Source organism: Salvia hispanica, chromosome 3 (assembly GCF_023119035.1).
Source record: "Salvia hispanica cultivar TCC Black 2014 chromosome 3, UniMelb_Shisp_WGS_1.0, whole genome shotgun sequence".
Taxonomy (NCBI): Eukaryota; Viridiplantae; Streptophyta; class Magnoliopsida; order Lamiales; family Lamiaceae; genus Salvia; species Salvia hispanica.
The window spans coordinates 14,918,911-14,932,728 of NC_062967.1; the positions used below are offsets into that span (position 1 = coordinate 14,918,911).

Genomic DNA, 13,818 nt, shown 5'->3' on the forward strand with positions numbered 1-13,818 from the left:
ATTCAAAGTTCGAGCAAAGAAATTTTATGCTAGTTATGCCACCACAAAAGAGAAAAATGAAGATGCTGCTTTTCAACAAGATGAAGTAGAAGTTCATGAAATTTCTGATGATGTTCAACTCATAGACCCTCCACGATGTGATCCCAGTGGTGCAATGATTTCAATTTTGAGAGAAATTGCCGACAATGATCAAGAAGAAGATGAAGAAGAAGATGAAGAAGAATATGAAGATGAAGATGAAGATGAAGAGATGACAGAGACGAAGAAGATGAGGATGAGGAAGAAAATGAAGACATTGATGAAACGGTAAACAATGATTTAAGTGTAGAATGACTTAAGTGTTATTTACAAACTCGTTAGTCATAATTAATTCATTTATAACCAAATGTGGTAATAATTATTGACTAAAATTATGATTGACTAAATTATGTGATAATTATTGACTAAATTATTGTTTGACTAAATTATTGCTTAATTAGCGGATGAGATGGTGATCCTCATTTATTAATTAGGGCTACTAAACCAAAACACTTCACACTTACAGTGATCTCGCCGCTCTCTCTCACCGATCTCGCCGGTCTCGCCGACGCCGCTCTCTCTCACTGATCTCGCCGGTCTCGCCGCTCTCTCTCACCGATCTCGCCGCTCTCTCTCACCGATCTCGCCGGTCTCGCTGCTCTCCCTCACCGCTCGCACACATCTTCCATTCTCACACCTGCAGGTTAGTGAATTTGGCCGATTCCATGTTAAACTGTAATTATTGCTGTGGTTTTTGTGAATTTGGTCGATTCCGTGTGTGAAACTATAATTATTTGGTCGATTCCTTTCAAAGCATAGAGTTTCGATGTTGAAGCATAGAGTTCAATTTTATTCACGAGCTTGTTGTAATGTAGCTTCAATTGACTCATCACTCTTTGTAATTATTTGGTACTCTCTCTCTCCCCCTCGCTTCAGTTGGATTTACGCTGTCTTCTCGCTGTTTGTGGCTATCAATCTGCGTTGGTTGTTGCGTTGGCATTGACTCGAGGTTCAATTTGAATGATTTTGCATCACTGAGAAACTAGTAGAAACCGCATCGGATTTCGTTTATTCTGTACTGCTACTTGCTGCGATTTGGTTGAATTTGGAGATTTGTGTTGTTGATTTGTTGTTTTATTGTGTTTATGTGTTTGTTTATGGATAATGAGCTGCATGCGTACTTCATTTTTGCAGATCTAGCTAGTTCATGCATGAGTTATGCATTTTGGTTAAACATAAGTGAATCTTCACTGGTGAACCTTTCTGCAATCAAAACTTGCTATTGCTGCTGATTGATGCCATCTTCTGCATGAATTTTTTTCTGATTTTGATGCTAAGTTTGTGTCAAATCCTCCGTGCAATGAACATACTCTATTGGTATAGTTTATTGATCGATTCTCGGATTTTCTGTATCTTTATCTCTGCGGGTCTCCAAATTCTAGGTTAATTGGGAAATTGGGGAAAAACTAGTAATTCGGATGAAATGTTAGGTACATATTAGGTTTTAGTTTTCCTCCGATGCTTTTGGAGAGGGAATGAATTTACTTGATCTTGTAAATTTTACCATCATTTTTGCTGATAAATTAGTTTTTCTAACCTCATCAGTAAAGGGCTGGGTAATTAACGCATCTGCTAAACGAGATGGTTGCTAGTATTTAACACGATTGTGATTGACTAGTTAAGAGCTACTATGGGCTAGATATGGTTACTTAGAATTTAGAAATGATCATCGCCCAGCTCATGTAATATGGAATTCTCAGCTAATAAATTAGGCAGCCTGGCTTCTGTAAGTAATTTGTTGGTTATCTGTAAGCTAATTTCTTGAAATTCATCATTCTAATAACTTACATAAATGTCAAAAAGCATAGTTATTTCTTCTGAATTACAATATTGTTTTTCTTTCTTCATGCCTACTGAAAAGTACTAATCACATGCTCCTTTCTGCCTTGTTTGTGGTAGTTATATAATTGTAGAAATGAGAGGGTCATCATTGGGACGCTCAACTACATACTCCGATGACTCACGGCCACTTGGTTCTTTAGAGTTGGTGGACGAGAATAGTGACGAGGAGTATTCAACCGCTGCTAACGTTGAAGTAGAAGGTAGAGATGCAGCCACTAAAAATGCTAAAAAGTCAAAAAAAGATGGATATAAGAGGGACGCAAGAGGCCGGATATATGTACAACTTAGGGATGGAACGTACGTGCTCATTTAATTTTATGCATTCATTATATTATTTTTTAAGTTACTAATTGTATATTAATATACAGATTGCGTCCGACTGGTGTAGTAGCCAACATATGCAATAAGGCTTTCAAGCACATAGTTGATCCGGGAGGATACAGCCAGGCAAAGCTTTCGGAGGAATATATTAACCATTATTGGAAAGAATTTGAGGTCAAATTGTGCATTTTATATTTATAACTCAGTTATCATAAATTATTTAATACTTTATTATTTTGCAGAAAGATGCCAACTGCGAAGCTTATGATCAAGTGGAATGCAAGAAAGCTTTTCACAGTCAGTGCAAAGCTAGGTACGGTGATTACATTGGTTATAAAAGAAAGACAATGAAGAAACCGGCCTATTTCACGGATGCCCAGTGGACGACATACACCGATGCCTGGCAGCTTCCTGAGAATATTAAGGTTTCTGAGAGGTGCTCGAGAAATCGTAGACAAGGGCGTGCGAAGGCCTTTGGAACACATTGTAATGGTTGTATTCCATTTGAAGAGACAGTTGAAATAATGGTAAAATTTATATTGTTCTAGTTTGATTTCTTTCCTTTTTTGATTATATTTTTAATCCTTTTTAATGTTTTGCAGACAGAGGAAAATGACGGGATAATGCCTCCATTTGTAGATATCTTTGGTAGGACTCACACATTCAAAACAAAAGATTCACAAGGCCTGGTTTCTGAACGCGCAACACAGATTCGTGTAAGTTTAATCTTAATTTGACTAATTTGACAGTAAAAGATCAGATGATTCAGTAATGTGCATATGCTTGAAACCAGCCTACTTAGTGTATAAATGCAGGTTTTAGCTTCTCTTCCTTTTATATGCATGCTAGTGGTATTAATAACCTTAGATGGCCTCCATTCCATGGCAATGTTCTGCTTTCCTCATTGTTTTTCCAACTTTTTAGTGGATTGTTTTGGTTAGTTCATACCGTCAAAACCCCACTGCATTAGAAGATGTATGATCTCACAATTATCAAGCTACAAAGAGTAAAGAGTAAAAGTATATGATAGAGAAAGGGAAAGATATAATCAGTACATTCTGACTTGGATTAATTTCTTAGAACTACATGATAATAGGTATTCTGAGTTAGCATTTATCCTATTGTTTAGTAGTAGCTTTAGGGAAAGCATCCTTGAAAATGGCAGAATCATAAGACTTATTCATCGTGTGATTCTCATGCCAGAATCATAAGACTTATTCATGACACATAGAATTCTGCCTTGAATGTGGGTAATTCAGCAATCCAATATGGTTATGATTATATTAGGCTCTCCGGTAACTAATTCCTTTAGACGCTACAACCTCAGATTTGGTTATGATGTAGGACTCAGAAAACAAGAATACTGAAGATTACCTTGGACTTGTTATGACATAGAATTACCATTTGCGTAGCAAACACTAATACTGAAGATGATCTTGGACTTGGTTAGGATGTAGAATTACCATCTGCGTAGCAAACACGAATACTGAAGATTACCTTGGACTTGGTTATGCCGTAGAATTACCATTTGCGTAGCATCCTTGAATTATCTTGTCTTGTTGAACATTATACATAAGTGTACAGAATGTTTGTGGAACTTGCTGTGAAACTTGTCAGTTTGTTGTGAAACTGTTTTGCAGTGAAACTTGTCAGTTTGTTGTGAAACTTGTCAGTTTGTTGTGAAACTGTTTGTTTGCTCACCTGCTTATAGTAGTATCTAATTTGTGTTTGCTTGTTGGAAGGATGATGTTAGGACAAGGGCAGAAGAATTAAGAGCCGAAGGGGTTGAGAATCCGGATTTAGATGCCATTTTCTTGGAGCGTCATGGGAAGGTGAAGAAGAGAAAGCAGATTCCTGGGGCAGGAAGTGCAACAAAATTATACTTCCCATCAGCTACATCAGCATATGCATCTGTACGCTCGACCGACATCGATCCTAGCAAGATGGACGAGCTGATCGAGCAACGACTTGAAGAACGACTTAAAGAAGAGCGGGAGAAAATGCATGCCGAGATGAATGAGAGAGAGAGAAAAATTAAGGAAGCGAATGATATGAATATGGAAATGATGAAGGAGCAGATGAAAGAACAGATGAAAGAAGAGATGAGGAGCTTGTTCAGTGAAAAATTTGGTTAAATATAGATTTAGACTTGCATTTTGAATTGATCAACTTTGAGAATTTTGGTGAAATATAGATTTAGACTTGCATTTTGAATTGATCAACTTTGTGAAACAATTGAATTCTTGTAATCCATTGGGCTTTTCAATTAGTTTATTTTATTTCTAGTTTTGGTTTAATGTCATTTTAATTTCATTGAATTAACAATTAAAATGAAGCTGAAATAATAAAAAAAATATGAAAAAATAATGAAATTCGTGAATATGAATGAAATGTACAATTCTAGCACCAAATTGTGCTAGGAGTTTTGAAATGCAGTATTCCAAGCACCAAATTGTGCTAGGTTTTGTTTCTTGAATCACATTACTCCGAGCACTAAACTATGGTAGGATTCTGAGACGCATTATTCGAGCACACATTGGTGCTAGGAAGAGCATTATTCCGAGCACACATTGGTGCTAGGAGAGCATTATTTCGAGCACACACTGGTGCTAGGAAGAGCAGAGGAGTTGACCAAGTTTCCTAGCACGTTTCGAGTGCTCGGAAAAATTTGAGTTTTGCTCGGATAGGCGCTCGGAAATAATTCCGAGCGAGCAAATTACTAGCACCCTATGTGCTCGAAAATGTGCTCGGAAACCTCTATTTTTCCTAGCACTTTGGGGTTATTCCTAGCACTTCGGTGCTAGGTAAACGCGCTTTTTTTTGTAGTGTTTCCATCAACATAGCTCGGATTTTTGTCGAGCCACGCCTTGCGATCTTCATCCCACGTGCTGATTCTCGGCCCTAGACTGAAAGTTTCGTTTAGGCCGAGAAACTCCTCGTCCTTCTCCTGCTTACTCGAACGTGTCTCGGTTCGGATCCACGCCAGCCCGAGTGTGCCTTGGAGCACCAGAAAGGTTACCACGCCGCCGAGGACAGTGAGCTTAATGTTGTTGAACGTCTTGCGGGTGCGCCGCGCTCTTTTCGCCTGCGATACGCCACCGGAGCTCGGCTTCATCCCCAACCCTAATTAAGTAAGAAAAAAGTAGGATTTAGAATATAAGAGGTAAAAAAGCAAACTAAAAGATGCTTCCAGCTCGCCTCCATTAATCGGTGGCTTCATATTCACATTTATATAACCTGAGCTATGTAGTATTGTTATTAGATAATTAAATTTGATTGTTGAAGATGATACTTAGAAATTGTGAAGAGCACACATGGAATGGAAGGGTCAATTTACATGTGGTTTGTTAAAAATGAGTACTACTACATCATTCCATGTGTTTCCATAGTAAAATATTGTCAAATTTATTTCTTTTAGAGCATAGAAGATTCATGGAAAAAGTGAACAGTTGACATTTTTACATGTGATTTACGATAGTCCGGTTTAAAAGGAACTGATTATAGTCCGGTTCGAGCAGTCGAACATGCTTCATGGCTTTTGAGGGCAGTGGTTGACTGTGCGAGTTGATGGTAATTTGGTAGCACTGAATTTTTTGAATTAACATTAAAGTATATTTTGATGCATGTGGCTGTGATGATCTGGTTTTTGGGTTCTTCTTTAGTTAAATATCAACGTTGACGGCGTGGATGCTAATTAATGTTTATTTCCCATCTGTAATGATAATTGATACCCACGATCAAAATTTTGGTCAAACTTAAGTTTTATATATATATATATGGTGTGCACCTAACTGATCTGTTGACATTTTTTTATGTCAACTTGGTGGCAACCTAGTTTACCTATTTAAACCAGTATGAGGTTCAACCGATCTAGCTGGAAACCGGTTTTCCGATCTAGCTGGAAACCGATTTTTATTTTAAAAACTGTTGGTAGGGCTTGAACTCATGAGGTCTACTTGAATTAACAAGAGCTTAACCACTCCACTACAAGCTGCATATACAAAAATAAGAATATTAAATAATGTTATACATAATATTATTATTTTTATTTAAATAAACTATTAATTTATTTATTTTATACTTTTTTATGTAATTATTTATTATGATGCATATAAGTACCATCCTCTAGATTTAACCAATACTCTACTAGTTACTAATATATTATAACTATCGTTATATTGTAAGGTTCAATTTTTTTGATATATTTATTTATTATAGTTTATTATTTACTAAATATATATTTTTATAGTATGTATTTAATTAATGTAGCCTAACTATTGATATTAAAATAATTTTTTTAAACTAATTCATAATTTGTATTCATTATAATATTATTCCACCACATACATTTTTTGAATTAATATTAACTCTATTTATTTTTATACGTAAAATATATAAGTTTTATCCACACTAACTAACAATTTATACTATATATTTTATTATATTCACTAAATTTTAAATTTTTTATATTTGTATATATACTACTACTACTTATTTATAAGAATGAATATTTTTTGTGATACATTATTGATCATATTTTATCATTTACAAAATTGGACACTATATTTTGCATTATATATTGAATTATATATATTTGTACTCCCTCCGTCCCAGATAATTCGTCCCAGTTTTCCATTTCGGTCCGTCCCACATAATTTGTCCCACTCCACTTTTATCATTTTTGGTAGTGGACCCCATATTCCACTAACTCATTTCTACTCACATTTTATTATAAAACTAATATATAAAGGTAGGACCCACATTCCACTAACTTTTTCAACCCACTTTCCATTGCAATTCTTAAAATCCGTGCCTAGTCAAAGTGACCCGAATTATCCGGGACGGAGGGAGTAATAGTAAAACGGTTCGACCAAATCTTCTTTCATTTTTGATATTTTTATAAGCTATAGATTTTATTTACTAAATTTGTTATATATATTTATTTTTGTGGCCCAAGTCTTTCATTTTTGATATTTTTATAAGGCTATTTTTTATTTTTTATTCACATATTTTATTATATGTATTTAATCTGTTCAACAGTGGTTATTGAACCAGTGAACCAGTAATGACACCGGTTTATTTGCCGATCCGGTTTTTAAAATATTAATTTGAAGTTTGCATTTGATTAATATGAGTCTATGACCCCTTCGTTACATTATATATTCATCTCAAGAAACTGATCATTTCATTGTTACCTCAAATTCAATCATCCATTTATGACATGACAATATTAAAAAATCTCCGGCCCAAGCCAAGAAACAAACTCCATTCCATTCTACTAATATTATTCCTCTTCCAAATCTATTACCTAAGTTCCATTTTCTACACACCACAATCCCTTGAGCCCCTGGAGCCGTGGACAAGATGCGACAGAGGCCTCGTCTACGTGTACGACCTCCCGCCAGCCTTCAACACTGAGCTTCTCCACAACTGCCGCGATTTAGGCCCTTGGAAGAACTCACGCTGCGACGCCCTCTCCAACGGCGGATTCGGGCCCCGGACCACTACTCCAGCGTGGTACTGGACCGACATGTTAACGGGCGACGTCATGTACCATGCAAGAGTCTTGAAGCACAGATGCAGGACAACGGAGCCCGGATCCGCTACGGCCTTCTTCATACCCTTCTACGCTGGGGTCGTAGCGGGCAAGGCTTTGTTCACTAATGACACGCCTACGAATCGCGATCGCCAGTTCGACGAGCTGCTGACGTGGCTCCAGGATCAGCCTCTGTGGAGGAGATCCAACGGCTCGGATCACTTCATCCACATCGGGAGGCCCACGTGGGACCTTCGCCGTAGGAGAGACGAGCATTGGGGTATCAGCTTCATCTATATGCCGGCGATGGAACAGATCATGCGGCTCACGGTGGAGAGGGCACTGTGGGACCACCACGACATCGGTGTTCCTTACCCCACCGGATTCCACCCCAAGTCAAAATTGGAGCTTGACCAATGGCTACATTTTGTGACAAATCGTAAGAGGTCAAGTTTGTTCACATTTGTGGGAGCCAAGCGGAATAAGATCAAGGATGATTTTAGATCCATATTGTTGAGCCATTGCTACAACGAGTCGGCCTCCTGCCGGGTTGTGGACTGCTCTATATCTGAGTGCCACGGCGGGACGCCCGAGATCCAAGAGGCATTCTTGGACTCGGACTTTTGTCTGCAGCCTAAGGGGGATACGTACACTAGAAGGTCAATCTTCGATTGCATGCTGGCCGGTTCGATCCCGGTTTTCTTTTGGAGAGAGAGTATTGCGGGTCAATATGATTGGTTCTTGGGTGATGAACCGGACCGGCTTTCGGTGTTCATAGATCGGAAGGATGTTAGGAATGGTACGTCAATTAGAAAAGTGTTGGAAGGGTATAGTAAGGAAGAAGTAAGAAGGTTGAGGGACAAGGTTATTAGTTTGATACCAAATTTTATTTATGGTGATGGAAGTGGGATTGGGAAAGATGCATTTGATATTTCCCTTGATGGAGTGCTTAAGAGAATCAAGGGTCAAAATAAGAACATAAGATAAAAGCCTTTTTTATGCAAGATTAGTGTTTACTCAATGCCTTTGATATTGCGATTAATTTGTTTTTTTTTGAAAAAAATAAGTAGTAATATGAAAATATGAAGTGTTGAGTATTTGTAAAGGAAAAAATTGGTTCCATAACAATTTTGAAATCCTATGCTAAAAGTAAGGAAGGAACAATATGAAATGCTATGTTAAAATGGTATAATTACTTTTTTTGTTATTAAATTTTATTATTTTCAATTTAATAATACGTGACATTAATTTAAATTGTTAGATTTTGAATTCTTAATCGCATACCATGATTAGGCATTTATAGCAAAACATCTTTCATTAATATGAGCAATTCAAATTGTCTAAATTTTATTTATTTCAAAATGAATTAAATTTTATATTATTAATAGCCTAATTTAATTTGTTAATTATTTTAATCTATATAGAAATTAAAGTGTCACCTAATATTTTCTTTATGAATTAACTTAATAAACTATTTACATATAATTCTTTATTACATATAAATTTTGTCCATTAAGTTTTAATTTGTCGTTCTAACTTCATTAATTCTATATTCTTAAAAGAAACAGAGTCAAATGAATTAGAACACCAAACATTAATGAAAATTATTTTAATTCCAAAAACTTTGATTAGTGTACTCCAGATTTATTAAAAAGCAACCCACGTCTTTACGAGTTAAGAGCAAAAGCATATTCTATAAAATAACAAAACATAAACCCTAAGATAAGACCTGATTTAATGGCTCATTCCAAAAAAATATATAAAAGGTGAAAAACACAAAAACTATTTGTAAGACATTCAAAACTGACAAATTCATAGTTTAGGATGTTTAGGTGGGTGATTAACACAAGTTGTTGAGTAATTTGATGTATAAAGTTTAGGTTTCATCCACTTATTTGCTAATTTTAGAGCTAACGAGAGTGTCAAAGTCTTGATGCAAAAACAGGTCCAAAATGAGCTTAAACGGAGTTGAACGGGCCAATACAGAGAGTTTTGCCCACCCGGGCGTTTTCTAGGCGAAGAAATACCCGTCGGGCATTCTAGCTAGAAATGCACACAGAGAGACAGAGAATTCGCTCGGTCGGGCGTTTTCCATCCGAAGAAATGTCCGTCTGGGCGTTTTGAAGCGAGTTACGAGTTCTAGACAAAACAGCCAGTCGAGTGTTTTGACAGTCACAGATCACCCAGTCAGGTGTTTTTGACAGCTTCCTTATTTTGCCCATTTTTCACTCCAAAATATAAAAGGGACTTCACACATTCGAGCCCTAACTCCCACACTACCAAATCAAGAGCTGAAACAAGAGAATGAAGAGGATTTGAAGGCCAAGGAGCTTCTCCTCTCAAGAGATTGAAGGAGAAGACTCCCCACCATCAATCCCACACATAGGGAGTTCTAGTTTATCTTTCTATTATGCTTTTTTTTCCATTTCCTTTGGTTTTCTTCTTGTTTTGTCTTTGACTATGAGTAGCTAAGTTTCTAATAGCGATTTGGTGAAGTTTGTGTTAGAATGCCTTGAATCATTGCTTAATTGATCAAGCTGAGCGGTTGTAACCTGAGTTGATCAGTTGTTAGGTTGCCATTGAATCATTGTTGAGTTGATCAAGTCAAAGGGTCGAGCTAATCAAGCTAAGAATGTTAGGTTTCTATTATTGGGCTTAATTGTTGTATCAAGCCCAGTTTGTCTTTTGTACCTATTTATATAGAAGTAGGACACGAGAATTTGTAAGAGCAGTGGCAGCCTTTTAGAATTGGCATCGTTGCATTTGTATTCGTAGTCATAATACAATTTGATCTTCGTTCTTGCCCGTGGACGTAGCCAACACAAGGTTGGTGAACCACGTAACTTTTGTGTCTCCTTACGTTCTTTTGTTTGTCGATTACACTATTACCCGACCTGTCATAACAAACTGGTATCTAGAGCCTGAGTTATCGAACTAGGGTTTTGAATTCTGCTGCTAGGGTTTTCTGGAAAATCGATCAAAGATTTCTGCTTTGAACGTGAAGGTTGACAAATTCACCAGGAAAAATAGGGTTTATGGGAGCAGCTCAAAACGAAAAAGGCTACGGAGGATGATAAGGAATGGAAAACCTTAGACGAAAAGGCCCACTCGACCATCACGTTGAGCCTGTCTGAAGATGTTATCATCGAAGTTGCGGATCAGGAGACAGCTGCTGATCTTTGAGCGAAGTTGGAGAGTCTATACATGACGAAGTCTCTAACCAATAAGTTGCTTCTGAAGCAACGTTTGTTTCGGTTACGCATATAGGAAGGTAAGCCCCTTCGGGATCATCTGGAAAATTTGAATAAAATTTTGCTAGATTTGTGTAACGTTGTAGTTAAAGTAGAAGATGAGGATGCTGCTTTAATTTTACTTGTGTCTTTGCCTGAATCTTAAGAAAATTTTGTTGAGTATTTTATGACTGGCAAGGAAACTCTTTCGTTGGAGGATGTTCGATATGCTCTTCACATTAGAGAGGATTGTCAACAGGCAACGAGTTCGGCCACAGAAAATCTGCCATTTACGGGTAAGGGACATAAGAAATTTGGACAGAAGAAGCAGAGCTCCAAAGGTTCGAAAGGTCCTAAAGGCCCTAAGCCAGATGATATTTACAGATATTGTAAGGAACCAGGGCATTGGAAGGCTGATTGTCCAAGGATAAAGAAGAAATTGGGCAACAAAGAGGATGCTAACGGTTCTGCGACTGTTGCAGAAGCTGATGACACAAATTCAGAAGAAGAATTGGCCTTGGTTGCGGATGAACAGACACACGGTAATGATGTGTGGATTTTGGATTCATGAGCGTCGTATCATCTCTGTCCTCACAGGGAATACTTCACCACTTATGAGCAGATAGATGGAAGCAATGTTACCATGACCAACAGTGTTGTTTGTAAGGTGGTTGGCATCAGCTCAATCAGGATTCAGACGCATTATGAGGTCTTCTGCACCTTGAACGATGTTAGGCATGTTCCACATATGACGAAGAATCTGATATCCCTGAGTACATATGATAGTAAGGGGTTCAGTTTCAAAGGTGAAGGTGGAGTATTGCGTATTTTGAAAGGTTCAAAGGTGGTTTTGACAGCGTTGAAACGGGGTACTTTGTATGTTCTGAGAGGTTCCATCGTGGCAAATTCTGCTGATATTGCATCATCCGAGGTTGCAACCAAGGATATGACCAAGCTATGGCATATGAGGCTTGGTCATATGGGAGAACGTGACATGAGAATCATGTCGAATCGTGATTTTCTTTCGGACCATAAAGTGCAGAAACTTGATTTCTGCGAACGTGAACCCCATCCCTCACTACTAACCGATCCTGCGATCTACCTCCCCTCTTCTTCGATTAACTAATGTTATTCTTTCTAATATTATTTTTTGTTATTCTTAGATCTTGTTTGTGAGATTGAGAAAAACAAAGCTATTTCTAGACTGTTCTAATTTCTATGTATACTAAACTATGCCAATTGCATATACATAATTGTATTAATTTCTTTTTTCATTTTCTTTGAGTGTCTTCTTTGTTATATCTTCTTTTCTTTCTTCCTTCAGATAAATCCAAGATTCCAGAGTATATCTTCCCACGAGTCAAAGTCAAAAAGACGCTTCGAATCTTTTTCTATTGAATCTTATCTCTTAGAAAGAAAGATACTTTCATTTTTTTATTGAATTTAATCAAAAAAGAGAAAAGTATCTTTCTCGCATCCATTCTCCATTACACTGTCGTAATATTATCACCAAATCACAAATTAAGTACTAAAAAGCAAGATTAGTAGTATGTTTTCAATCCATCTTGAAACATCATTTCTTCTAATTACTTGTAACACCCCAATAAATCAAGTAGCATATATAATCATAAACATCTCCTTAATAGCAATAATAGCAATGAAATAACCTCAATAGCTCGGTAATGTGCTGGTCTTAAAACATATTACTTCTACTATTAATCAGAGGCTCCAACAAAGGCTCCGGAGAGCAAAATATTTCAGAGGCTCCACAGAGCAAGACATTCAGAGGCTCTGAAGAGCATACCAGAGGTCCCGAAGGACAAACAGAGGCCCGCAGAGGGCAAACAGAGGTCCTCAAAGGACAATGCAGAGGCCCATGAAGAGCGATACAAAGGGCAGAAATTTTCATGTCCAAATAATCCATTTCATACTTAGCAACAACATCGCAATATCCAATTAATAGTAAAACTAAATCTCAAATCTCTAATTCACATCTCCCAAAACATTTTCCAGAGGTATGCCAATATATAGGTGCACATATTTAGATCTCCAAAACTACAAGTTCATCATTCCCAAAACGCATTATGTATACAAATATATACTTATATATATAAAGAATGTATGGGTGAATAAAGGATTTCCCAAATCAAAACCATTTCATTTCATATATACATGTATATGCATAGATATTAGATATTACGTGTGTATTCAATATATATATAAAGAGAGGTAGCCTATATATATTTACATATATTGTTTTCATCCACTATATCCTTAATTTACAATACTACTAGGCAATTATCTCAAGTATTTAAAAGAATTGTGTGTGTAAATGCAAAGACAGCAATTGTCCATAACTTTTCCATATTCACATGATGATCATCTCCTATAACTTCAAATTAACCCATAAGAGCAATTACTATTCAACTAATCATTTGCCTTTCTTGAATATCTAGTCCTTAATTTTTTTTAGATTCACATAGCAACATAATTTTACCCAGTTATCATGTATTCAACAAAGACCTAAATAAGTAAAATAATTTCAGCCATATTTATGAGAGAAATTCTTGGTCCTTAGTCGATTACTCACTAGGTGATAAGTTTCTTCAATAAATCCCATCATTTTGAGCATAGTAGGAGTTAAAAACAATCAAATTCTTACTCTAATTTCGTCAACATCGAAAATGAAAACCACAAACTTGATTTCCAAGCTTGAACCCTCAAATTAAGGTGAGAGAAAAGGCTAGCAAAAAGAGGAGATGATGAATATTGTTGGGGAAGAGGATGCCGAAGATATTGGATAGCCGGGCA

General features: G+C 36.7%; 2 protein-coding genes across 2 annotated transcripts in view; both read left to right on the top strand.

Annotated features, from left to right (window-relative positions):
- The window catches only part of LOC125209365, a 5,670-nt gene extending 1,144 nt beyond the window's left edge, over positions 1 to 4,526 (top strand). Inside the window, exons 2-6 of the mRNA XM_048108964.1 lie at positions 1,978 to 2,217; positions 2,289 to 2,415; positions 2,484 to 2,768; positions 2,844 to 2,957; positions 3,984 to 4,526. Coding sequence (XP_047964921.1) covers positions 1,978 to 2,217; positions 2,289 to 2,415; positions 2,484 to 2,768; positions 2,844 to 2,957; positions 3,984 to 4,376 — 1,159 coding nt within the window. The 3' untranslated portion in view covers positions 4,377 to 4,526. The remainder of the gene's footprint in view (positions 1 to 1,977; positions 2,218 to 2,288; positions 2,416 to 2,483; positions 2,769 to 2,843; positions 2,958 to 3,983) is intronic.
- A 2,936-nt stretch (positions 4,527 to 7,462) lies between these two features.
- Positions 7,463 to 8,824, top strand: LOC125217054 (xyloglucan galactosyltransferase XLT2-like). Its single transcript, XM_048118880.1, has one exon. The coding sequence runs from the start codon at positions 7,463 to 7,465 to the stop codon at positions 8,762 to 8,764; it is 1,302 nt and encodes a 433-aa protein (XP_047974837.1). The 3' UTR covers positions 8,765 to 8,824.
- The last annotated feature ends 4,994 nt before the right edge of the window (positions 8,825 to 13,818 follow it).

Coding starts and splice junctions, on each gene's coding strand:
- LOC125217054 (XM_048118880.1), top strand. CDS start 7,463: ATGACAATATTAAAAAATCTCCGGCCCAAGCCAAGAAACAAACTCCAT.